General features: G+C 52.3%; 9 protein-coding genes across 9 annotated transcripts; 4 read left to right on the top strand and 5 right to left on the bottom strand.

Moving 5' to 3' along the window:
* Positions 1-61: 61 nt before the first annotated feature.
* BDV14DRAFT_190800 (cytochrome P450) lies at positions 62-1,774 on the bottom strand (the record flags this gene model as incomplete). The annotated part of the gene is made up of 5 exons (XM_073771384.1): positions 62-190; positions 239-328; positions 377-1,030; positions 1,078-1,440; positions 1,499-1,774. The coding sequence occupies 5 exons, from the start codon at positions 1,772-1,774 to the stop codon at positions 62-64; spliced, it is 1,512 nt and encodes a 503-aa protein (XP_073626672.1).
* A 221-nt stretch (positions 1,775-1,995) lies between these two features.
* On the bottom strand, positions 1,996-2,781 carry BDV14DRAFT_190799 (putative oxidoreductase, short-chain dehydrogenase/reductase family; the record flags this gene model as incomplete). Its single annotated transcript, XM_073771383.1, has 2 exons — positions 1,996-2,370; positions 2,419-2,781. The coding sequence occupies 2 exons, from the start codon at positions 2,779-2,781 to the stop codon at positions 1,996-1,998; spliced, it is 738 nt and encodes a 245-aa protein (XP_073626671.1).
* Positions 2,782-3,044: 263 nt separating this feature from the next.
* On the top strand, positions 3,045-4,806 carry BDV14DRAFT_201676 (major facilitator superfamily domain-containing protein; the record flags this gene model as incomplete). Its single annotated transcript, XM_073773819.1, has 7 exons — positions 3,045-3,083; positions 3,187-3,569; positions 3,769-3,933; positions 3,980-4,331; positions 4,440-4,510; positions 4,581-4,638; positions 4,687-4,806. 7 exons carry the CDS (start codon positions 3,045-3,047, stop codon positions 4,804-4,806), a joined length of 1,188 nt encoding a protein of 395 aa, XP_073626670.1.
* On the bottom strand, positions 4,565-7,533 carry BDV14DRAFT_83860 (OPT family oligopeptide transporter). The gene is made up of 3 exons (XM_073777648.1): positions 7,032-7,533; positions 6,818-6,985; positions 4,565-6,772 (listed from the first exon to the last, which is right to left on the bottom strand). The coding sequence occupies exons 1-3, from the start codon at positions 7,186-7,188 to the stop codon at positions 4,842-4,844; spliced, it is 2,256 nt and encodes a 751-aa protein (XP_073626669.1). The 5' UTR covers positions 7,189-7,533; the 3' UTR covers positions 4,565-4,841.
* Positions 7,534-7,560: 27 nt separating this feature from the next.
* BDV14DRAFT_201674 (TauD/TfdA family dioxygenase) lies at positions 7,561-8,748 on the top strand (the record flags this gene model as incomplete). Its single annotated transcript, XM_073773818.1, has 2 exons — positions 7,561-7,828; positions 7,871-8,748. 2 exons carry the CDS (start codon positions 7,561-7,563, stop codon positions 8,746-8,748), a joined length of 1,146 nt encoding a protein of 381 aa, XP_073626668.1.
* Positions 8,749-9,646: 898 nt separating this feature from the next.
* Positions 9,647-11,599, bottom strand: BDV14DRAFT_201673 (sugar porter family MFS transporter; the record flags this gene model as incomplete). The annotated part of the gene is made up of 9 exons (XM_073773817.1): positions 9,647-9,731; positions 9,782-9,946; positions 9,993-10,094; positions 10,141-10,363; positions 10,408-10,683; positions 10,731-11,090; positions 11,138-11,242; positions 11,290-11,447; positions 11,505-11,599. 9 exons carry the CDS (start codon positions 11,597-11,599, stop codon positions 9,647-9,649), a joined length of 1,569 nt encoding a protein of 522 aa, XP_073626667.1.
* Positions 11,600-12,847: 1,248 nt separating this feature from the next.
* BDV14DRAFT_201672 (uncharacterized protein) lies at positions 12,848-13,063 on the top strand (the record flags this gene model as incomplete). Its single annotated transcript, XM_073773816.1, has 2 exons — positions 12,848-12,948; positions 13,006-13,063. 2 exons carry the CDS (start codon positions 12,848-12,850, stop codon positions 13,061-13,063), a joined length of 159 nt encoding a protein of 52 aa, XP_073626666.1.
* Positions 13,064-15,325: 2,262 nt separating this feature from the next.
* Positions 15,326-19,666, top strand: BDV14DRAFT_83835 (ATP-binding cassette transporter YOR1). The gene is made up of 2 exons (XM_073777647.1): positions 15,326-15,641; positions 15,690-19,666. The coding sequence occupies exons 1-2, from the start codon at positions 15,435-15,437 to the stop codon at positions 19,578-19,580; spliced, it is 4,098 nt and encodes a 1,365-aa protein (XP_073626665.1). The 5' UTR covers positions 15,326-15,434; the 3' UTR covers positions 19,581-19,666.
* Positions 19,667-19,867: 201 nt separating this feature from the next.
* Positions 19,868-23,361, bottom strand: BDV14DRAFT_209784 (putative amino acid transporter; the record flags this gene model as incomplete). Its single annotated transcript, XM_073775737.1, has 8 exons — positions 19,868-19,933; positions 19,986-21,321; positions 21,498-21,581; positions 21,887-22,197; positions 22,334-22,560; positions 22,734-23,042; positions 23,159-23,187; positions 23,243-23,361. 8 exons carry the CDS (start codon positions 23,359-23,361, stop codon positions 19,868-19,870), a joined length of 2,481 nt encoding a protein of 826 aa, XP_073626664.1.
* Positions 23,362-24,193: the final 832 nt, after the last annotated feature.

Genomic DNA, 24,193 nt, shown 5'->3' with positions numbered 1-24,193 from the left:
AAGCTAACTCTGTCAGATAAATGTCTAAGTTCCGATGTCCCTCGAGCTGTACAATTGCTTCTTAAATGTATAATATACTTCCCGGTCTCCGATTATCTGTTCTTCGTCTCAACTTGACGTAGAATCGTGATGGCATCACAAACCAGCGGTTCTCGAGGTGCCACTCTGTCTCAGGGTCAACCAGTTCAATCTAACGTCGTCAGTATAGAGCCAAGCACTGCTTGAATGTTCCCCTCACATCATAACGCTGCAACACCGAGGGTACAAGTTTGTATATCTCGAGGTACGAGATGTTCTTCCCCAGACAGCAGCGGTGGCCGGCGCCAAACTGAAAGAATTAGTACCATTCCATGCTTGCGAGAGTGCTGAATCCTACCGTAAGCAACGAACTATAGAGCGTCTTCGCCCTTTCTTTGCCACAAAGCCACCTCTCCGGCCTCCAGATTTCAGCATCGTCGCCAAAGGTATCCGTATCCCGGTGCACAGCCCACGGATTCATCGCAATCGTCGTTCCACCTGTCATATAGACCCCCGCAATCTCCGCCCCAGACTCTGAAACAATGCGTTCAAGGGGCAGGCTGATGGGCGGGTGGATTCGGGCTGCTTCTTTGACACAGGCGTCTAGGTAGGGTAGATTACGTGTTTCTTTCCAGGTCGCGATTTCAGAGAGGCGGCCTCTGGCGAATGCATCGTCAATCTCTAGGCGGAGCTTTGCGAGGCTAGATGGGTTCTTCAGGAGGTGATAGAAGATGGCGCTTTGGAGGATGGCAGTCGTATCGTTGCCGGCTTGGATGTTGCTGTTCACCCACGTTGCTACTGCGTCCGCTGGTAGACTGCCATTGACCTCCGTTGCCGTGATGAACCGCGAGAGAAAGTCCCTGATGTTTATGCGGTCGGGAGTGTTCTCGGAAAGTTGTAGACGTTCCAGGATCCTAGCAACGCCGAATGCCATGACGAGGTTTGGCTTTGCTCGGGCGGGTAACAGGGGGTTGCGCTTGTAGAAGTAGTCAAGCCAGGGCATTTGCGTTGTCTGTTCAATCAGCAAGAGCTAGCAGACGATGAGCATTTGTGAAATACCGGAGCAGCCTTGACAAAGAACCTCCAATTGCTCTCCATGACGCCTTCCATATCAGTTCCTGTCTCCAGGAAGCCCAGTCGTCTCGAAAAGGTCATCTCTCCCGTGACATCCGACGCAAATAAATGCAGCCAATGACTGAATTTACATGTTCCTCCTGTAGATACGTATAGCTCGTCGAGTTGCGAGAAGAAGTACTCAATTGTCGACTTGATGTAGGGTTCAAACGAAAGGAGGTTGCTCATCGAGTACAACGCCGCAATGGGCTGTCTCATCGTGCGGTGGATGTGCTCGTCTCTTGTCGCAAATATATCAGGTATACGTTTCCCATAAGCGTATGGCATGAGTGCGTCATAGAAATCGGACTGGATACAGAACACTTGTTAGTGCGCATTCACAATGCTCACTGCAAGTTGGGGTTACCTTCTGATATGGCTCATTGAAGCGATAGATGGACGGGATAGCGGCCGGATCGGAGACCAGAACCGTATTCGGACCAATTCGTACGACCTTTCCGTATTTGCGATGGAGCTGGGTATGAATGAGATGGGCTCTTCCAGTGATGACCCAGTTCCAGCGGACGATGTTGGTGAGCGAGGCGAAGAATGGCCCTGGGATGTGCTGGAGTCGCCGCCGGGTGCGTACAAGGGCAACGACCACAATAGTAAGGACAAAAGAGATAATCGGTGAGACTTCCATTAGTTCGAGTGCTGTGACGGTAGATGTTGTATTGAAGATGGTTGAAGAAGACAGGTTCGATTCCAATTTGATGAATGCAGCTGCAGTGACCCGGGCAGGCGCGAACGAGCACAAGAACCCAAACACCATCTGGAAAGTACCTTCTACCTACAATACTACCTAATCAAGGTCCTCGTGTCATTGCTCATTATGACATTAACTACCCAAAACCAGCTAAACAATCAAGCCATCGCCCCGTTGACTCTCAGCACCTGCCCCGAAACCCAGCTGCTATCCTTTCCACACAAGAAGCTCACAGCATTCGCAATCTCTTCAGGCTCGCCAATACGACCGAACGGACTGAACCCAGCGACCATCTTGAGCATCTGATCCGACTTGCCCTCGAGGAAGAGACCCGTGGTAGTTGGGCCGGGCGCAATGCAGTTGACGAGGATACCGTTTCGAGCGAGATCTTTGGCCATGACGCGAGCCATTTGTTCGACGGCGGCCTTTGCAGAGGCATAAAGCAGGTATGCAGGGGAAATGTTGGAGAGGACAGTGACGCCCGTGGACACAAGAATAACGCGGCCTCCAGACGGAATGTGCTTTGCTGCTTTCTAGAAGGAATCAGTCTGTTGTCACTCCAAGGACCGCATTCTTCATACCTGAACAAGAAAATAAGGCCCCTTGACCATCAAGTTGTATGTGAAATCAAAGTCCGCCTCACTGGTGTGCTCGAGGTCGCGCATGGGAAGAATGCCGGCGTTGGGGATCAGAACGTCGATTTTACCAAACTTGGCCACTGCAGCGTCAACGAGACGATCGAGATCAGGCAGTTTCGAGACATCGGCCTGGACGGCAAGAGCGCGGTCCTCGCCGATTTCCTTGACCAGACTGTCGGCAGAGGCAGAGTCGGAGTTGTAGTTGATGACGACGCTGGCGCCTTCGCTGGCAACGCGCAGAGTGGTGGCCTTGCCGATGCCCTTTGTGGCGCCGGTGATGAGGACGACTTTTCCAGAAAGAGACATTGTTGTATTTGTAGTGTAGTTATTGATGATGCAGTGAAAGGAGTACATCCAGAGAAGTATGCCATATTTATACAGCGCCGGAGCTTAGGGTCGGACACCGCTCGGTCTACGGCGGACTTTCTCTCTTTCTTGCTGCTTCTTTTCCTGTCAGCGTTGCAGATCTTTAGATTAAATCTCCAACTGCATCTCGAGCTCTAGCCAGGACCCGCCGTATCTCCGAGTCTGCTAGCAACGCCACATTGCTTGTATATGCTTGACCCAGTATGGCCCATCAACCCTCAAGGCAATCACTGACAACAGTTGTTCTTTTCATAGATCAACATGGCCGAAATCCATCATGGCCCTCCCAGCAATAGCACAGAAAAGACACCCTCCCAGAGCCAACCCACCACAACAAACACATAGGACCCCAACTTGGTCAACTTCAATGGCCCCAACGACCCATTGAACCCCCAGAACCTCCCTGCCTGGCAGAATTGGCTCTACGCCAACATCATCGACTGGTTATCGCTCGTCGTAACATTTGCAACCTCAGTCTTCAGCGCCGCGGCGGGCGCAACAGCCACCGAATTCCACGTCTCGCCCCAGGTAACAACCCTCGGCACAGCCCTCTTCATCGCAGGCTTCGCAGCTGGCACTCTCCTCTTCGGACCTCTATCCGAGCTCTACGGGCGCAAGAGACCATTGATGGCCGGGTACTTTGTCTTTGTGATCCTGCAGATCCCCGTGGGTGTCGCACAGAACGTGGAGACACTCATAATCTGCCGGTTCCTGGGGGGTGTTGCGGCGTCAGGGCCACTCAGTATTGCCGGGGGGGGATGGTTACTTTGCTGACTTTTTCGCTCCTGTTCAACGAGGTTTGGCGCTGGCTGTCTTCTTTGGGATGACGCTGGTTGGGCCCGATAATTGGGCCCATTGGTGGAGGATTCATCACGGAGAGGTATACTTTCTTTTTTATCTGCAGGATGATATCATTAACAATACTAGCTACCTTGGCTGGCGCTGGACGGCGTGGATTACCATGATCATGGCTGTGACTGCTGGGTTGATAGGGCTCGTCTTCCTACCAGAGACCTATGCCCCCCTCCTCCTCCAGCGCAAGGCCGCACAACTACGCCTAGAGACACGAAACTGGGCTTTGCATGCAAAGCTGTACATCCCTCCTTTTTCCATCCAATCTAGCCTCTCAAAGTTCCAGAGACGAATCCCCCATAACCTTTTCCTCAATAACAACCCGCTATCTAAGCCGCCCCCTCCTCATGCTCACCCACGAACCAGTCCTCCAACTCATAACGACCTACATGACATTCATCTACGGCTTCATCTACCTCCTCTCCGAAGCATACCCCATCTCCTTTATCGAAGAACGCCACTATACCCTCGGGATCGGCGCCCTCCCTTTCCTCTCGATCGGCCTCGGAGTTATTCTCGGCTCGGGGTATATCTTCCACTTTACAAATCGCACGATCAGACGCACATACATTGCCACTGGGCATGTCCGTCCTGAGGAGAGATTGTACCCTATGATTCCTGGCTCAATCATGCCACCGGTGGGTATATTGATGTTTGCGTAGACGAGTTTTCCCTCCCTCTCTGTATGGGGCCAGGTTGTCGCTGGTGTACCTTTGGGCGCAGGGATCTAGATTATTTACCTCCAGGGTTTGGCTTATCTCGTCGATGTCTATACGCTGAATGCAAACTCGGCTATCTCGGCGAATGCGTTTGTGAGGTTTGTGCTTTCTCTCCAGCTCCGATTACGGCTTACTTGTTAGTGGTGAGGGCTAATGTGATTCATGCAGGTCGACTGTCGCAGCCGGGCTCACGATGTTTGCGACGCCAATGTATCATAGGCTTGGGGTGTGTCTTTCTCGTACTCTATAGATTGTATATCTGCTAACAAAGCAGGTCCGGTGGGCTTCATCACTACTTGGCTTCTTCGGTGTAGCCTTCATCCCCACCCCCATCATCTTCTACATCTACGGCGAGCGTATCCGCAAAACGAGTCGCTATTCGCCTACTCTGTAGGCTCTCAATTCATCGATTCTTTCAAAGTGTAAAACCTACAAACAATGGTCCGGATTCCCAGCAGGATTCCCCCACCACGTAGGAAAAGGTCTCTCCGTCCCACTGGCACCCAGCACAGCAAACGAAAGAACAAAGATAATAAGCTGAGACCCTCCATCCAGCGCCGCCCCAATGAGATAATTATACTCGTTATAGATCCTCGGCATGTGACGACGAAGCCAGAATTGCGAGAAAACACCGACCGCGATGGACGACCATACCCACGACGTAGCCCCATAGTAGTTCATCCCCGCAGAAGAAAGAATAATCGCCGTGTTCAGCGGCCACTTCTTCACCCGTGGAAAGACCTTCATCGCCCCCCAATGCGCAATCGGGAAGACAAGTCCGATCAACAGACCCAGCGGGACAATAAGGTACCGGCCCTGCGTTCCGTAGACTTCCTTTGCGAGCGACCAGGTGATGGCTTGGCTGTTGAGACTTTGCACGGTTGAGCCACTCCAGACGTTATTCCCGATCGGGTCGAGGAGAATCTCACGCTGGTTCGAGACGATCGTGATCATGACGACGTAGTTGAGGGCCGCGCCGAGAAGAGTCCCGTAGACTTGTGTCGCGAACATCACCCGGTGCGGAACCTTTGTGTATTGCCCGACCTTGAGCCAGTTGGCGAGGTTGACTGACAGCAGAATGACCTGATGCGACCAGCTAGAGAAGTACAGCCCAGCCAACGGCCGACCAGGGTGCAGAGCGCCAGCAACCATTTTAGACAGTTGGTTCGTTGAAACCCCAGTACCGTAGAGACCATACAGAACGCAGGAGAATGGCGCGATGAAAGCACCGAGGATCAACGAAATAATGTATCCCCAGGCTGGAAGAGTGGTCTGTCCCTTGATCGTCACGATCAGTCCCGCAAAGAAGGCCAGCACAAACGACGCGTAGTACCACCACATCGGGACCTCCTTGTATTTGAGCATGCCCTGGTAGTGAGGGTCAGGCTGGGTTTTGGTGCGTGCTTGCTTCCATGCGGTGGCCATGTCCTTCCAGTAGAAGATGAGAACGTGCGTGATGAGAGCGCCCATGGCAAAATTCTGGGTCAGGTATCCCCAGACCGTACTCGACGTCAGGTTCGGCAGACCGACTTGCTCGAGTTTGTCAAAGTCAATTGTTCCTTGGGTATTAGTCACTGAGTCGGGCGAGAACGTCGTCCCATTGCTAAAGAAGAGCGAGGTCGACATGAACGGAAAGTTCTTCGCATCCCAGGCGTTCCCGTAGTACAGTCCAGCCATGACCACATAGAAGATCGCATAGCCAATCCAAGTATTAACCTGTTGCTTGAACGGTAACGAGAGGTAGGTACTCTGGATATATTGCCAGTCGAGCGAAAAGTTTAGGAAACCCAATCCCTCGTTGGACGAGGCACCGCCAAAGATGGTCGTAAAGATCTTGCGCGTATGTTCCGGCGCACGCATAGACGCAAGGCAGAAGATGGACAGCCCTCCAAACCAAGTTACCATGTACGCAGGAAACAACTCCCAGACCGCGGCGATCGCTAAAGCCCAGCCAAACTTGGTGAGGCGGCGTTTGTTGTCGCGAGGGTTGAAGTGCAGGTTCTGAAACAACACCACCTGAGGTAACGTCGACCAGTAGACCATCTCAGCAGGGTAGACGAAAAGCGGTCGCAGTAGGCCAGCGAGAACGAATCCGCATAGAGCGATGGAAAAGGTACTGAGCACAGCAGTCGAAGCAGAGATGTGTAAGTCGTAGAACAGTCGCTCCACGGCGTGCACCTCGACACCCGCCAGGCCGTTGTTCCCTGACGAAGCGATAAGTGCTGCAACGACATGTTCCTTGATTCCGAAATGCTGTCCGAAGTTCATAAATCGAATGACCTTCTGGAGCCAGAACGAGCTGAACCGCTCCGGTCGGGGAGTGAGGGTCGCCCACGCTTTGCCGAAGATGAAGACGAGAACTAAAGGGTTAGCCAACGAATCGCGAAACATAGATTAAGACATACGCTGTAGAAAAACAGCCGACACCTGGACCTGGTACGGTTTGAACACATAGAGGATGGTGATGACGCTGGACAGAGCAGTGAAGATGGTGCCCAGTACAATGGAGCGAAAGGTCAACGATGGATCGCCATCGTCACGGTCGGAAATGATGAAATTGGACACGTCGGCGCCTATCAAGTCAGATTCTGTCTTAGTAAGAGATAATAAAGTGCTTACCGGTGCGGATCACAGGATGGCCCTTGACGTATTCGACATCGTCGTCGAATTGAATCTCGCCGTCGGGGGGCTGAGCAGGGAGTCTGTCGCTGGTCTTGTCAGCAGCGTCAACGGCTGTCTCGACAACAGTGCTGCCCTTGTAAGCTGGGGACTCCATTGAATCCTGGAATAGGAAGTGATCGATCTGAGCCGGAGAACATCATGGGAAAGGCCACTGTTTTAAGCGCTCGGGGTTACATTGATGGTGCGATCCAATGCCTCAATGAGGAATAGAAATCACCCTGGAAAGAGCGACCGAGAACATCTAGTGTATAGACCGTCTCCAAGCCATGATCAACCTTGGCATAGCTTGTTCAAAGATTGTGGCTCGTGATAATCTTTGAGTGGCAGTCGGCGGGCAGAACCGGGGTAACGCCATCAGCGTAGTAGTGGCGTCGGAGCCCAAGCGATGTCGTATGAATGAGGGGTTCTTCGCTATCTTGACAACCTCATCTTCAAGAAATCAACTCAAGATAGCTTATCAACAAACATGTCTGTTGTCGTGCCGCCCATCCCTGTTGGCCCCGTCGGACAACCCGACATTCAATATCTGCCGGATGCCACCAAATACGCTGCTCGGACAAGGCGCCGCCAGAAAGTAGAGGAACTTTCCAAGTCGCTCCCAGATAGTTTCCCGAGGGAACTCACTTCCGATCTAGCGTGGGACGGAAGTGAACTGGCGAAAGTATATGACTGGAACTATCACCTCACGGACGATGATCTGAAGGAAGTGGGACGGGCTCTCCAGCACTTCAAGGGTGGGTTACCGACCATAGACCGACTGTAGCTAACAAGAGTAGCCCTCAATATGCCACTGGGACATATCAATCAAGAAACATTCCCCCTGCCGCAGTTGCACCAGACCCTCCGCTCCATCTCGAAAGAGGTCCATCAAGGCCGAGGATTCAAGGTAATCCGCGGTGTGCCAGTCGACCAACACACTCGCGAAGAAAACATCATCATATACGCCGGTATAACCTCCCACATTGCTCCAATCCGCGGTCGGCAAGACAACATCCACCAAGGCAACCCCGCCGACGTAGTCCTCGCGCACATCACCGACCTCAGCCGCCAAGTCGACACTCAGACCGTCAAGGCGCCCGCATACACAACCGAGAAGCAAGTCTTCCACACCGACGCAGGCGACATCATCACATTGTTCGCACTCGAGGAGGCAGCGGAAGGCGGCCAGAGCTACCTATCGAGCAGCTGGCATGTGTACAACGAGCTCGCGCGCACCCGACCAGACCTCATCCGCACCCTCGCCGAGCCCTGGGTAACAGAGCAGGGCGGAAACCCCGTCAGTCGACCATTACTCTACCACCAGCCTGCACACAACAATATCCCCGAGCGCCTCATCATCCAGTATGCGCGTCGCAATTTCACCGGGTACTGGGGTAAACCGCGTAGCGCGACTCTCCCGCCGATCACGGAAGCCCAGGCGGAGGCACTAGACGCGCTGCATTATCTCGCTGAGAAATCCGCAGTCTCACTCGACTTCCACAAGGGCGACCTCCAAGTCGTCAACAATCTCTCAATCTTCCATGCGCGTGCTGGGTTCACGGACTCGGGGGAGAAACGGCGTCATTTGGTGCGGCTGTGGCTGCGAGATCCGGAGTTGGCGTGGGAGACCCCGGAGGGACTGAAGTCGCGGTGGAATTTTTCTATGGCGGAGTGACGGCGAAGAAGTCGGTCTTTCCTCTGGATCCATTTGTGAGAAGTCAGTAGTCTGGAGGACTTGGTCAGTCTGGTGTAAGACTCGTCGGAGGAACACTGTTATTGTCACGTGCTACTGTAGATAGTGAGTCAGCAAGCTCGTATCTCTATCTCAATGCAGTAACTCGCATCCCGCGTTCATTGGCCCTAATCAAGCAACTTATACGACACTCGACCAGATTTCAAGTTGCAGTAATCCAGTCAAGATCATTGTTTTGACACTTCGGTCATATAAAGGATTATTGAATACCCTTCATAGTCATCTCATAATCTTGGGGTGTACCTTAGAGATTGTTGTTGGGCATGCCGATCTCGCCGGTGCCTTCCTTGCCAATACTTGGTCGCTCAACGGCAAACATATATAGTTTGAGGTGTGATAAGTACGCATGAAACTTTACACAATAGATTTTCCCAGCCCCATCAAGTACAGAAGCAACGTACATGTATTCAACCAACACCGTATTCTAGTTATATATTCATTGGCAGGTCCAGCTGCTGAAGGCCGAGGTAGGCAGCTATATAAGTCGTGTAGACGAGAGCGCGTCAATGGCGGAAAGTCTTGGCACTGTTTACGCCCAGACGCGCCTTCTACAATTCAACCGAAATCCTACATATACCCTGTAGCAATTGCAGAGTGACACCAACCCAACAGATATTTCGCGTAGTAGAATCTCATACTTTGCAGCATCCACAGCAAAACCGCGTCGGCGTACTGTAGAGCCACGGAGGGCTTGGCGAGTCGGCTTTACAGCGGGCGGACTTGGCATAACGAACGGACTCTGAACAGATGGAGCGGAAGAAGACTGGTATAGGCAAATTCAAGGACAATTGGACGGTTATCTCATTCCATTAGTCTCCCATCACACTGCCTGCTCACGGTGCTCGATCTCATCGTCTTTCGCACCGTCCCGCTCTCCGCTGGATGAATGCGCAGTCGCGTAGCCGCTATGTCGCGTCAGTACCCAACCATCCTGAGGACTGACTAGAACACTTACAAAATGATATCCATCTCATCCAATGTCTTTCCCTTAGTCTCCGGTAAGAAAAAGAACGACCAAAATGTAGCGAGCATCATCCAAGACGCGAAGAAGAACCACGTCCCATACCCAAAGCTGTTGAAGATATAGGGGAGGGCCTTTGTAATGACAAATTGGATTAACCTGCTCGGCTTAGTCCAAAGCTCACATACACGGTGATAGATCTTACCATTGAACCAACGCAGCCCAGGTTCCTGTTAGATTGCGGAGTGCGCCCGGGAAGATCTCGGCGGATACAATCCAGGGGATACCGTTGAGGCCAAATGACCACCTGGAGTTGTCAGTATCAAGTTCAAACCAAGAGATAGGAACCGTACAAGACAGAGTAGATCATTATCATCGCCGTCGCCGCTCTACCCCCTGCTGCAGTAGATAGCGATAGCTCCCCCCCGGCGTCGATGATATCGGCAGGATGACCGACTTTGACATATGCCCCTACAACCCAAAGACAAAGCGAACATGCAAGAGACGAGACAATGGTCGGCCACCGACGGCCCCATAAGTCGATGAGTACACCGTAGAATATAATAGACGCGACCGCTGTAAAATGTGAGTTATTGTTCCCAGATAGCCGGAACTCATACCTTTGACTAGACCATAGATTCCAGTATACAGCGCGACATCGCTAATCCCAATAGACGCAAACAGCGTCGGCGAGTAGTAGTTGATCGCCGCAGCACCAGACATATTCTGCAGTGCAAAGGCACAAAACACCAGCAGGACGCGATTCCACATGCCATGCCGAGACAGCTCGAACAGGGCACCCCTGAAATAAGCCCAGAATCCAAGGCCATACTTTTCGGAGATGCGCGCTTCATCCTGCAACCTGGTACGAATCATCTCGATATCCTCCTGCACATCTAAACCAGATCAACGCCTCATCCAATAGCAATCACGAAACACTCACACTCATGACTCCGATCCAACATCCTCAGCGCCTCCAACGCAGTCTCCGCATCGCCATTCCTCCCCTTCCTCATCAACCAAAGCGGACTCTCATGCAACAGAAACCCACCAACAAAGAGTATCCCCGCCGGAATAATCTGCACCGCCATCGGAACCCTCCAGCTCGCCGCAGCGGCATTGTCCATATTCTCGTTAATCCCGTAGTTGATCCAGAATCCGACCAAACTCCCAATCTGGTACGCAACTTCGAAGAAACCTGTTAGGATCCCGCGGATCGAGACGATAGACAACTCGGCGATGTAGCTGGGGACTGTGGCCGTTATGGCGCCGCATGCTAGGCCGGTTAGGGCGCGACCGGCGTCTGTACTTGGATTTAGCAGGGAAATCTTCAGGAAGCGATGGACATACAGATATACGACAGCTGATGCGTCGCAGCAGTCATAATAATCGCTCCGATCAAGAAGAGGACTGTATTGGCTTGTAGAGCCCATTTGCGCCCGACCTTCTCGGTCACTGCACCTATTAGCTCGGCAATCCGAAACAGCAGAGCTAATACCTACGCAAGAAACAGAAGATAGCACCAAAGAACGCGCCCGCCTGAAAAGTCGAAGTGATATTGCTCGAGATATCAGCAGCCTCGGACTCAACAATACGAAAGGCATCTACGAAGCTCTGCCGCGCGATGGTCGTGCCAATAAAGGCCGAGTCATATCCGAACCTGAATTAATCCGTTAGTAGAGGTCATCCAGCCCAGAGAAAGATGAGGAGGAGGCACAGAAGCGATCCGGTGGCGATGATGGTGGCCTCGGTGTACAGGCGCCAGTTATACACCTCCTTGGGGGTCGGTCGGTCTTCGACTGTACGGAACATGGCAGAATCTGGGGTATGGAGAGTGGAGAGGTTACTGAAGGAGAAGAAATGAAGACATAATGCGGGGTGCGCTGGAAAGACTCTGATTGATGGATTATTTACTTTAGAGTATCACCGAACCAAGCGAGGCTCTGCGATCTTCAAACCGAACCAACAAACTGCACTGCCTTACCTAGCGATCAGAGCCCCGGCGAGCCCAAAACCAGCTCAGTATCGCGATCAACCGATGTCCTGATTCTGCTGGCGTTTGGGATGTGGATCGATCAATTGTTAGAGTCTAGTTACGCCGGATGAGCCGGAAGCCTACCTACGGCATTGTTCGTACGCAGCACAAGTTGGATTGAATCAGTGGCAGTCTGATTTAGCATCAAGCAACTAACCGGACTAGAAAGGCATGAGCTCCCTTGCTAGTTCTCACTCGTAGAGTCAGACATTTGGACGGTACGGAAACAATGGTACATTGACGCGAGCAGTGGCACGATAAAAACAGTAATGTACAAGTGAACGTTCACATAAATAAGAGAACACATCATTTCAATTAACCTGAGCGGGTGATACCAAAGAAAAGGCCATCGAGGATCGTGTTGTGCCTCTCGGACCAGACATCTTCCTTGAATGCTGCTTCAATGGACGAGGGATCATCAATCTTGGAATCATTATTGCGTCTCTTCTTGTCGTCTTCGTCATCTGAACCCTCTCCAGCACCTCCGGGCCCAAGCTTCTTTCCTTCTCTTTCCGCCTCTCGTCTAGCAGCATTGTTGCTTGTATTCGCGATTCTTCTCGGGAGATCTGGGGCTGGGGCCGGCGTCGGCGGCGCTGGGTTGTCGGTTCGGTCATAGAATTCGGACGCGTCATCAGGCTGTTGAACAACGTGATTCTGCAGTTTTTCTGCGGTAGAAGGCCAAGGGGCTCATTGTGCGGAGGAACATGGTGAAGCGGGAAATGTGAAAAGTGCCCTTTGGTCGCTTTCTGGGCGTGACTATGTCAAACATCAGGGCATCTTTCCGGTGAAAAAGCTCTCACAAAATCCCTCTCCGCCGTCTTCTTGAGCACTTCGATATCCTTCGATTCTTCTGCCTATGGCGTGAGGACCCGCATGAGGACACGCTCCTCTACTACCGGTCCCCGTACGTGAACTACTCGTCAGACAAGAAAATCAACCAGGTCACGGGTATAGTGGAAGTTGCGATGAGTCTGGTAATGCTCATTGCGCCATGCTGGGTTCTCGCCCATGTCCACTCAGTCAACATGCGATTGACCGTCATCACCGTCTTCGTCCTGTTCTTCTTCCTTATGATTACCCTGGCCATGAAGGCAGGCAACTATCAAGCTCTAGCAGCGACAGCCGCGTAGGTTACTTTGGACTCCTTCGAATCGCATTGTGCGCACTTATTGACTCTCTACAGGTACTTTGCGATCTTGGTGGTGTTTCTGCAGGCTGGTTCGCCCGGTCTGCCTGAGTAGGGAGAAAGCGCTTCTGGCAGATAGACCATCACTACGTTACTTTCATTTGTTACAGTCACTCATTTGCAATTCCTTTCTTTTGTTATGTTTAATGAATACATAACGGGCCTTGAGATAGCACTACAACTGTAATTAGACTACATACCATGATGGACCGGCGACCGGGATAGAATAAAACCAAGCATCCAAATTATTATTTAAACCATGAGCAAGAGAGAATAAAAACCAGTACAAGTTAGAGACGCGCCGTGTCCAGCTGCCTGTACCTTGGTACGCGGAGATCATCCAAAGACCCGTTGTTATCCTTCAGCGCAGACTGCAGACTGCGCTACGATGGATCAGCACCCTCCCAATCTCCTCCAAAGTAAGCATCAATAATGAAGCGACACCAAAAGCGCTCAAACGCAGCGCTCAGCTCCCCCTTAGACCTGAGGAAATACAAGAGCAGGCGCGTCCACAAACGATCATGGTTCCTATTGACGCCGTGATCACGGCAACGAAGTAGAATCAAAGCTTCCAGAAAAGCACGCTGAGTTGGGACCCTAATGGGGTACAGCTCATCCCACAGCGAGAGCCCGCATTCACTCGAGGACATCAAGTAGGGACTCTCCCACGAGAAGTCTGGTAGCCACCAAAGCAGCTCTGACTTTTTATACAGCGTCAGTGGATTGCCACAGGGCTCGAGGTAGAAATGGGCTGCTCCACCAAGTCTTGTTCGGTTCCAAGCCAGCCGCATGAAAGGGTACCTTGACCAGCGGTTTTCCTGGAACTTTGGACAGTCAGAGTCCTCGCAAAGATCATATCCTCTGGCAACGAGAGTTTCAATCGCCCTCGTTACGTCCGAGTCGGGCACAATGAAGTCAAACTCCTAGGTCACAATGAGTTAGCCGTGATCATTATAGCAGGAGACACTACTACATACCGGGAATGCTCAAAATCGTTGACAAGGACGGCGGCAGCACAGCCGGAGGAGACATTGTCCACACCAGCGTTGTCGAGGGTTTGAGCTACCTGAGCAGCACTGTTTGCCTCTGCTGCTTCGTCATAGTCAACGTCTGGAAACATAGGGTCGATTGTTTTTTCTTCGACCGACGTGGTTTCTGCCAGATGCTGCATGCAAAGCACCTCCTTGGCTTTGTAAGGAGATACGCGGTTTGAGTGTTCCTAGGATGTATACAACAACAAGATAATTCTCGGATCGACTCACAAAATCTTATCTTCTCTGTCACCGTTGGATATCTTAGCTAAGCCTCTCGCTATACAACGCAGCCTGTATAACCTGCGTCTGCTCTTCATCAAATTGACCGGGCCCTTTCAAGCAACGGCACTGTACGTCCCTACGATCTCTGACCTCAATCACATGTTGACCTCTTAGACAGATATCCTGAAACCCCAATCCGTCTTAGAAAAAGGAATTCTCGTGGAACAACGGCATTTCCAAAGCATTAGTGCCGCCTATGATGCTGCTTTGAAAACTCAACGAGTCATTGTGTCGGTATATCTCTTTTGCGGGAGTCTGAGCTTCTTTTCATCCCTTCTTTTTGTTCCTTCTCTCTCTCTCTCTCTCTTTTTTTTTTTTTTTCTTTCATTTTAATCTATCCCCGAGATGATAGTGGCTCTAACTAGTACTTGGCGTTGGACCAGTTCCTTGTATGATGCTGGGCCGCTGGAGTGAGCGCGGGCGTCATGCTATCTTGTTGATATTTAAGGCGACTACTGAACTTGGCAGAGGGCCTTACGCGGGCAAAATAGACATGAAGGTGATGTGGACATGAGTCTAAACTAGTGACAAAGTCTCAATCAGAGATCGGGTGGCTAAATTGTTTGTGTGTTTAGCAGCCAGCATATTACAGAGACTGGACAGAGGATTATCAGACAACAGGTCCAAACGGCATAGAGACGTCAGCAAGACCATCCTTATATTTAAGGAAGAAGAAGCACTGTTTCTCCAACTACTGAGTTAGTCAGCTATACTGGTTTATCTAGTCAGCATCTTAATCTGATCTAGACTTAGCCACCAATAAGCATGATTGGATTACTGTCATGGCTCGCAGAATTTGTCCCAGACTGGTTCACATCCCCACAGTCGTACAAGATCTATTTCTTTATCCTGATACTTTACCAAGGGAATCAGGCTCCAGCTTATAGAGCTTGGCATAACCGTTATAATGCTTGTGCTGTGCAGCTGACTCACCGGCAGTCGGCATCTTAACGCCGATAGTGCCGATCCTCCTTCTCCTTCTCTTCTCCAGTCCCCTTCTTTCTCTCTCTCTCTCTCGCGTCTTTTGTCTTTTCTCTTATCTCCCTGTGTTTCTTGACTTCTCTTCCTCTGCGGACATGCAGAACTCCCGTGTTCGACAAAGCGACTAAGATGGCCAAGCATGAGGCCCAGTCCGAGTCCACCAGCGCAGAGACCACCGAATGCGCCGATCCAAAGCCTCACCACCAACGCCGCAGCCTCAATCCTTTGCGCCTGCAGAAGATCCCCCCCGTGCCTGCTGAGCGCTCTGCCTCCCGTGAGTATGGCGCTTCTTTTCTCAGCCTGGCCTATTTCCAATGGATGTCCCCGTTGATGAAGGTAAGCTTCTGCCTCGGCTTATTACCAATCTGAGTGCTGACCCCACAGGTTGGCTATCTACGCCCCTTGGAGTTGCAAGACATTTGGACTGTCAACCCCGACAGAGAAGTTGACCGACTATCAGCACGCCTCGAGGATGCCCTGGAGAAACGGACAAATGCCGGCGCGAAGCGACCGCTCTTCTGGGCCCTGTACGACACTTTCCGTTTCGAATTCATCCTCGGCGGTATCTGCCAGCTGCTTAGTTCGCTGCTGATGGTCTTTGCCCCGTACTTGACTCGTTATCTGATTGCCTTTGCGACCGAGGCCTATGTTGCGCAGCATTCCGGGGCTCCCGTCCCGCATATCGGTCGCGGCATGGGCTTTGCCGTCGGTATCACCTTGATGCAGGCCCTGCAGAGTCTGTGCACAAACCAGTTCCTCTATCGGGGCCAGATTGTCGGTGGCCAGGTCCGCGCTGTTTTGATCCTCAACATCTTCAACAAGGCCATGAAACTCTCCGGTCGCGCCAAGGCAGGCACCGCTCCATCGCCGGAGGAGCAGGAGAGGGTCAAGGAGCTGACAGCGGCCAAGGACAAGGCGCTGAAGCAGCCCGGTGCGGGCTTGGGCGATGGCAAGGGATGGGGTAACGGTCGCATCGTGGCGTTGATGAGTATTGATGTCGATCGCATCAATCTGGCTTGCGGAATGTTCCACATCTCATGGACCGCGCCCATCTCTATTATCGTCACTCTCGTTCTGTTACTCGTCAACCTGACCTACAGCGCACTCGCCGGTTATGCGCTGCTGGTCATCGGTATCCCGCTACTCACCTATGCCGTGCGCTTCTTGTTCAAGCGACGCCGGAGCATCAACAAGCTGACCGACCAACGCGTTTCGCTGACCCAAGAAATTCTTCAAGGCGTCCGGTTCGTCAAGTTCTTTGGCTGGGAAAGCAGTTTCCTGGACCGACTCAAGGAGATTCGCACACGAGAAATCCGATCGATCCAGACGCTTCTGGCCGTACGCAATGCCATTCTGTGTGTCTCCATGTCCATTCCCGTGTTTGCGTCGATGCTGGCGTTCATCACCTATGCCCTCACAAACCACTCCCTCGATCCAGCGCCAATCTTCTCGTCGCTAGCACTGTTCAACTCGCTGCGGATGCCGTTGAATCTGCTACCACTGGTTCTTGGCCAGATCACCGACGCTTGGACTGCACTGAATCGAATTCAAGAATTCATTGTCGCGGAGGAGCAGAAGGAGGATATCCATCGCGACGAGAACATGACAGAGGCCGTCAAGATGGAGTCTGCTTCGTTCACTTGGGAGCGTCTGGCGGCAGACAAAGAGGCCGATCAAGCAGAGAAGAAGACTGGCCCAGAATTAACGCCATCCGAGAAACCCAACGACGACTCTACCAAGCCCGGTGAGCCCTTTCAGCTACGCGACTTGAATTTGGATATACAGCGGGATGAATTGATTGCTGTCATTGGTACCGTGGGATCTGGAAAGAGTTCCCTGCTATCTGCGCTCGCTGGTGATATGCGACTTACTGACGGCGCCGTCTCCCTGAGCACATCGCGCGCATTCTGCCCCCAATACACCTGGATTCAAAATGCATCCCTACGCAGCAATATTCTCTTCGGCAAAGACTACGACGAAGAATGGTACGATCAAGTCATTGATGCGTGCGCGTTGAAGCCCGACCTCGAGATCCTTCCCCACGGCGATGCGACCGAGATCGGCGAACGGGGAATTACCATCTCTGGCGGCCAGAAGCAACGCCTCAACATCGCCCGAGCGATCTATTTCAACGCCGAACTTGTTCTTCTTGATGATCCCCTGTCGGCGGTCGATGCTCATGTCGGACGACATATCATGGATAAGGCGATTTGCGGGTTGCTGAGAGGACGCTGTCGCATCCTTGCGACGCATCAACTCCACGTCCTCAGTCGTTGCGATCGGATCGTTGTCATGGACGAAGGTGGCATTCATGCCGTAGGGACATTTGACGAGCTCTCGCGCGACAATGAAGTCTTCAAGCAGCTCATGTCCACGGCGTCGCAAGACTCCAAAGAAGACGTCGAAGAAGCCGCCGAAATCGTCGAAGAGGAAACTGAGAAGCAGGCCAAAACACCCAACAAACCAGCAACCGGCACAGCCTTGATGCAACAAGAAGAAAAAGCGACCGACTCAGTCGGATGGGCCGTCTGGAAAGCATATGTCCGCGCCTCGGGCAGCTACTTCAATGCGGTCGGCATTCTCTCGCTGCTCGCCCTCGCCAACGTCGTCAACGTCTGGACGAACCTCTGGCTCTCCTACTGGACCTCAGACCACTATCCCAGCCTCTCAACAGGGCAATACATCGGCATCTACGCAGGGCTCGGCGCCTCATCCGCCCTGATAATGTTCACCTTCTCCACGTACATGACGACCGCCGGCACAAACGCCAGCAAGTCGATGCTCCAATCCGCCATGACCCGCGTCCTCCGCGCACCCATGTCCTTCTTCGACACGACGCCTCTCGGACGCATCACGAACCGCTTCTCCAAGGACATTCAAGTCATGGACAACGAGCTCTGCGATGCAATGCGCATGTACAGCATCACCATCACAATGATCATCTCAATCATGATTCTCATCATTGTCTTCTACCACTACTTCGCGATCGCGTTGGGTCCTTTATTCCTTCTCTTCCTGATGGCAGCAAACTACTACCGCGCTTCGGCGCGAGAAATGAAGCGCCACGAGTCCATCCTCCGCTCGACCGTCTACGCGCGCTTTAGCGAGGCGATCACGGGTACTGCATCGATTCGCGCATACGGAGTCCAGGATCAATTCCGGGGTAGTCTGCGCGACGCCATCGATCTCATGAACGGCGCTTATTTCCTGACGTTCTCCAACCAGCGGTGGCTCAGCGTTCGTCTGGACGGACTCGCCGTCCTTCTGGTCTTCGTCACTGGCGTACTAGTCGTGACCTCCCGCTTTGACGTCTCGCCCAGTATCTCAGGTCTCGTCCTCAGTTACATCCTCGCGATCGCCCAGATGCTTCAATTCACAGTCCGCCAACTCGCCGAAGTCGAGAACAACATGAACGCCACCGAACGCGTACACTACTACGGCACGGAACTCGAAGAAGAGGCTCCCCTCCACGCTGCTCCTGTACCGTCAACCTGGCCTGAAAAAGGTCAAATCACCTTCTCCAACGTCGCGATGCGGTATCGAGAGGGGCTCCCCCTCGTCCTGAGGAATCTAAGCATGTCCATATCAGCCGGCGAACGAATCGGTATAGTTGGTCGGACCGGAGCAGGAAAATCAAGCATCATGTCCGCCCTCTTCCGCCTCACCGAATTAAGTAGTGGAAGCATAACAATCGACGACATCGATATATCAACCGTCGGCCTACAAGATCTCCGAAGCCGATTAGCAATCATCCCGCAGGACCCGACTCTCTTCCGCGGCTCAATCCGCTCAAATCTCGACCCCTTCAACGAGCACTCCGACCTGGAACTATGGGACGCATTGAGAAAAGCGCATCTAACCGATTCACCCTCCTCAGACGACGAAGCTCAAACCCAATCATCGACGAAACTGACACTGGACACCCCCGTCGACGAAGAAGGTCTCACATTCTCCCTCGGCCAGCGCCAACTCATGGCTCTCGCCCGCGCCCTTGTTCGAAACGCCCAGATCATCATCTGCGATGAAGCGACGTCCTCCGTGGACTTTGCGACGGACCAGCGCATCCAAGAGACCATGGCACGGGGATTCAGCGGGAAGACACTACTTTGTATTGCGCATCGGCTGAGGACGATCATCAACTATGATCGGATTGTTGTTATGGATGCGGGTGGGATCGCGGAGATGGATACCCCAGTGAACCTGTGGGATCTGAACGGTGTTTTCAGGGGGATGTGTGAGCGGAGTGGGATTTCTAGAGAGGACATCGTTGGGTAACTCTCCTTGCTGGTTGGTTTTGGTTAAAAGCATTTTGGTTAACGACCTATAATGATATACGATATATAGATCGCTCTTTACTTAGTTTTTAATTGAAAGTAATGAAATTGTCATGTCTCGTTTATTTACCGCTGGAGTGAAATGAATTGTATGAGAATTGAAATGCGGTACTATACACTCTGGGCCGGCAGCCTGCTGAAAAATGTACGTGAAGAGAACTCCGGAACTACCTGGAGAATGCTGAATGCAACGCGCGCTATGACTCGTACAGTAAATGCAAAGAATGATTATGCCGATGAAGGGTTTGCGCAGCTGAAAACGCCGCGAACTGATCCCGAAGCATACTTGTCGACCTGAAACACTATTAGTATATGCGACGATGAAGTAGAGATCCAGACAACTTACAATATCCGCAATACTCGAGTAGGTACCAGCCACAAGAGTAACAACACCAATGACAAAGCAAAGCGCGTTCAATGCTCCCAGAGCAATGTTGCGCGGCTCGTTCCAGCGGCCCTCACGGATGAGCATGAACCACATGAGCGCAGGGAAGTAGAAGGTGAAGCCGGAGATGAAGAGGGAGGAGGAGATGGAGAGCAAGTCATTGAAGAAGGGGATGACCTCGGCGATGATGAAAGCAATGACGGTGCCGACAGCAATGATGGACAACCAGGTGATCCAGCCCATCTTGGTGTTGATGAAGCGAATGGGTGAGTCCTTGAAGATACGGCCGTGGACGACACGACCAGCGACGACGGTGTTGATGGATCCACTGATGAAGATGACGGGCAGAGCGACACCAAAAGCAATGCGGCTCATAGTGTGACCGGCCGACAGAAGAGCAGGGCTACCGACGTCCTGGCCAACAAAGGCGTAGACGATGGCTCCGGTGACAGTGTAGATGAAGATCTCAGTCAGGCCGAGAGCCCAGATCGACTTGACGTAATCGCTAGGGGTGTGCATCTCGTCCATGAAAGAGAACTGGCACATGGCGAAACTGTAGGCGAAGATGATGTTGGTCATGGCGATAAAGGCGTCCTTGAACTCAATGCCCTCCTTGGGCCAGGCGGACCATTCGACAGCGGCCAGACCACCAGGCTGTTGGGAGCTCTCGACACCAGTGGCGATGATGGTGATACCGATGGCGATGATGATGGAGGCAAAGTCAATGTAACCGAGGACGGCCATCTCGGTGAAACTGGGGGGGACAGCCAGCAGGAAGAGGATGATGGCGGAGACAACAGCAAAGATGATAGAACAGATGTTGCTCTCGGTGATGTTGAGCCATGCAATGGCGCCGGTCAAGGTGTGAGAGGCGGTCAAGAAGAGCAGCTGGAAGATGAGCATGAAGTTGACAATCTCGTAACCGACACGGCCAAACAGCAGCTTTCCGGCATCCGGGTAGTGGTGAACAAGAGGGAACTTGAGCTTGACCTGACCAACAACGTAGGAAGTGTAGATGGCGAGCAGACCGAGACCGACGGTACAGATGACGCCAGCAACCATTCCCAGTGTAGCAAAAGTGGAGGGGAGCGAGAGCGAACCGAGGGCAATGGCCTCGACGATGAGGACAATGGTCAGACGCTTCCAGCCCAGACGGTTGAACTTCTCGACACCGTGCTCGTAGACGTGACGCTCACGCTCGCTCATCTCGGCCACGAGGTCGCCATCGTACTGGGGGAGGTTGTCCTGCTTCTCCGGCGGGGACATTTGGCCCTTCTTGGCCTCGGAGTCTGAGATGCTGGTGGAGGACATGATGGCGGAGAGTTTATGGTGTTGAGGAGTCTGCCGGTGTCTCTGGGGGAGATCTCTGGGGTTGAAGAGGAGAGACTCGAGAGAGAACCGGAGTGTTGAAGGAAGAAAGTGGGAGAAGAGAGGATTAAAGAACTCAACAAGAAGGTTAAGAATGAGTGCAACGTTGTGGGTGAGTGGAATAAGTGGGTTCTGTGGAAACTGCTGCCGGATTTTGTCACCCCGATCAGGAAGGATGGTGTCCATAATCTCATTGGCGGGAATAGAGTTTCTGTGACTAACAAGACTTGTGGCGTGGGCTTGGCAGGCCGCGTTCGAGGGGCTTATCGAGATCGTCGCCCAATCACATTCCCCGCCATCTCAGTCTAACCGCTTCAAGCTAGGCTCGGGTGGCTCGGCGTTCTGGAAGTTACACGAACCGCACGATGGCATCACCGATAACACACCACTGTTGTCATGCGAATTACTATTGCTAAGATCGGCGCAGTTATCTGGGGAAATAATCCAGCTAAAGATTAAAGACTCTCTGTAAAAGCTAAAGAGACTAAAGATACTCCGCGCAAATAACTTCCCCCTCCAACTCCATCACGTCCGCAACCGTAACATCCGGCACCAGCCCGTTCATCCCCAGCACATGCTCCAGCGTCGTCTCATTCCCGGGATCGCCATCGTTGATTCCTTCGCCTTTGCCCGGTGCCCGGATTCCTGCCAGGTCGAGGATTTCCTGCGGCGGTACGTTGGGCCCGCCCATGTCAGACAACCGCGTGGGCAGATCAGCGCGTTGCCACTGCCACCACAGCCGGTCCAGGTACGCATGGTGCACGTAGAACAGAGGGTCGCCATTGCTCTCGGTCGGATCGAACATCTACAAGTAATACCATCATGTCAGTATCAGTTGCCAAGAAAAGACGGTAGCATGAAACTATTGCCCTGATCAGGAAATTGACACGACTAGTATATGGGGCCGTTTCATGCAGCGAGTAGAGTAGTAGAGGACTAACCACGCCGCCAACCGCCGCGTGCCCGGCTGAATGTGGGTACATGTTGTAGCAAGCCCAGGCATCCCTATACTCCGGCAACTCAAAACACTGCGCAATATTGCTCGCATTCGCCCACCCAAAGTTCTCCTGGCTGAACCCGCGACTGAGGCAGTAGTCGGCATTCTCCGCCCGCGCTCGGATATGCAGCGTTGTATTGGCGAACGGACCATCGCGCACACAATGGTCGTCTGTCACCACCGACGTAACGAGAAAAAGTAAACATGTTAGCAATCCTGCACCTGAACCCACCCTTATCGCACCCTAATCTGTGGATCCAATCTTAAATGAACAGATGGAGCCAGCTATACTCTGTAATATCATATCATGATATACTCCGTAGATAAAGAAAGTATGTACGTACCTCCTACGCCATTCCCCCCAAAACCAACATCCGTATCAAAGATCGTCGCTTCCTCCAACGGACCACTCTCATAATCGCTCAGCTCATCCCAGTACGGCTGCGCCCCGGTATACCCACAAATCCTTTGCAGTAGGACCTCATGCGTGCGAACGAGATAGCGGTGCCAGGGGAGAAAGTGCCCGACATAATGCACTGACGCACCCTGCGAAATATGCAAGTAATGCATTTCATCCCACAAGTTTTGCGCGTCCGGTACGGTCCCGAGGAGTTCGGCGTGGTTCATCAGGCATTTCTCGGCGCGGATATACTCTATAGTTCTCTCGCGTCGTCAGCATAAGCTTATCCAAGGTGTGGCGTTCAGAACGAGGGCTAGCTTCCATCTAGCTAGCGGCTGGGTTGGCAGGCTGGGCAGGCTGGGCTCGCACCGGTTCGCTCGGCATTCGTCAACGCGTTCCTGTCGTTAACTTAGTTTGGTGACAAAAGGTTAAATGTCAGAGTAGGTAGCAGACCATGACTTTCGTCTGTTGAGCGATGTACAGGCTGGGAGTGAAGTAGCTCGAGGGACACTGCGAGCCAGCGACGTCGCGAGTACGGCCAGTGCGATAAGGAGATACCACGGGGTTAACATCTTGAATACCTCCCTAAATACTTTGCAAACAACCAGTGTAGTCAAGACTCGGTACAATATCTTCTTTTTATATGACTCTACTACCTACCCCTGAGTCCCATGCATCCATAAGTCGTGCACGTTCGACATGTTCGCCGCACCAGGAGATGTACACCGCGAGCATCGCAAACAATAAATATCAGTGCACACCTGCATACAATGCTCCAATTCCTGCTCCTGCAGTCGCAGATCAAATCCCCACAAATAATCATCGCCGGCATGAACCGGGCCCTGTTGAACCCAATGCGACTGGCGAATTGAGATCCCAACCGCATGATCAACGCATCAAACTCGCCAAAGCCTCCGACCATCAATGCAAAGCAGGAAAGCTCGGACCGCCCTTGCGCAGCCAGACAATAGATTTGCTTTGGCTGGTAATAAATATCACAGGTCCGCCGTTCTATTTGGGGACCTGCGTCGGTAGTCGCCTTTCCAAGAGGTTGAGGGCAGGACAAACTACTTATTCGGGCTTTGAATGTTCCGAGACAAACAGATTGTCGAGGCGAGTCGGAGAGTATTCTGTTGTTTAGATCACTTGTGCCTCGTTGTTTGATGAGTGGGATGTTATGGTATTAGGCGCATCTATCGAGGTAGGGAGAGTCGAGACCACTGCGCCGGCATCCTATTCTTATGAACTCAACTAGATTTTCACATAATGACTGGAGCAAACATGCACACGCGGTAATTAGGAAGCGCACTGTGCCGGAACGCTAATTTCCTGGTCGGTCAGATTGCATCGCTGAATCTATCCCGTCGCATTAAGATTCTTGTCTATGAGGTACAGCCTCATACT

This window comes from Aspergillus stella-maris, assembly GCF_047715825.1.
Source record: "Aspergillus stella-maris strain CBS 113639 unplaced genomic scaffold BDV14scaffold_39, whole genome shotgun sequence".
Classification (NCBI taxonomy): Eukaryota; Fungi; Ascomycota; class Eurotiomycetes; order Eurotiales; family Aspergillaceae; genus Aspergillus; species Aspergillus stella-maris.
The sequence above is the reverse complement of the archived record's forward strand: the minus strand, read 5'-3'. Positions and strand labels throughout refer to the sequence as shown.

Coding starts and splice junctions, on each gene's coding strand:
- BDV14DRAFT_83860 (XM_073777648.1), bottom strand. CDS start 7,188: ATGGAGTCCCCAGCTTACAAGGGCAGCACTGTTGTCGAGACAGCCGTT. Junction 6,986..7,031: donor CCATCCTGTGATCCGCACCG/GTAAGCACTTTA, acceptor CTGACTTGATAG/GCGCCGACGTGTCCAATTTC. Junction 6,773..6,817: donor GTCGGCTGTTTTTCTACAGC/GTATGTCTTAAT, acceptor CTAACCCTTTAG/TTCTCGTCTTCATCTTCGGC.
- BDV14DRAFT_83835 (XM_073777647.1), top strand. CDS start 15,435: ATGGCCAAGCATGAGGCCCAGTCCGAGTCCACCAGCGCAGAGACCACC. Junction 15,642..15,689: donor GGATGTCCCCGTTGATGAAG/GTAAGCTTCTGC, acceptor CTGACCCCACAG/GTTGGCTATCTACGCCCCTT.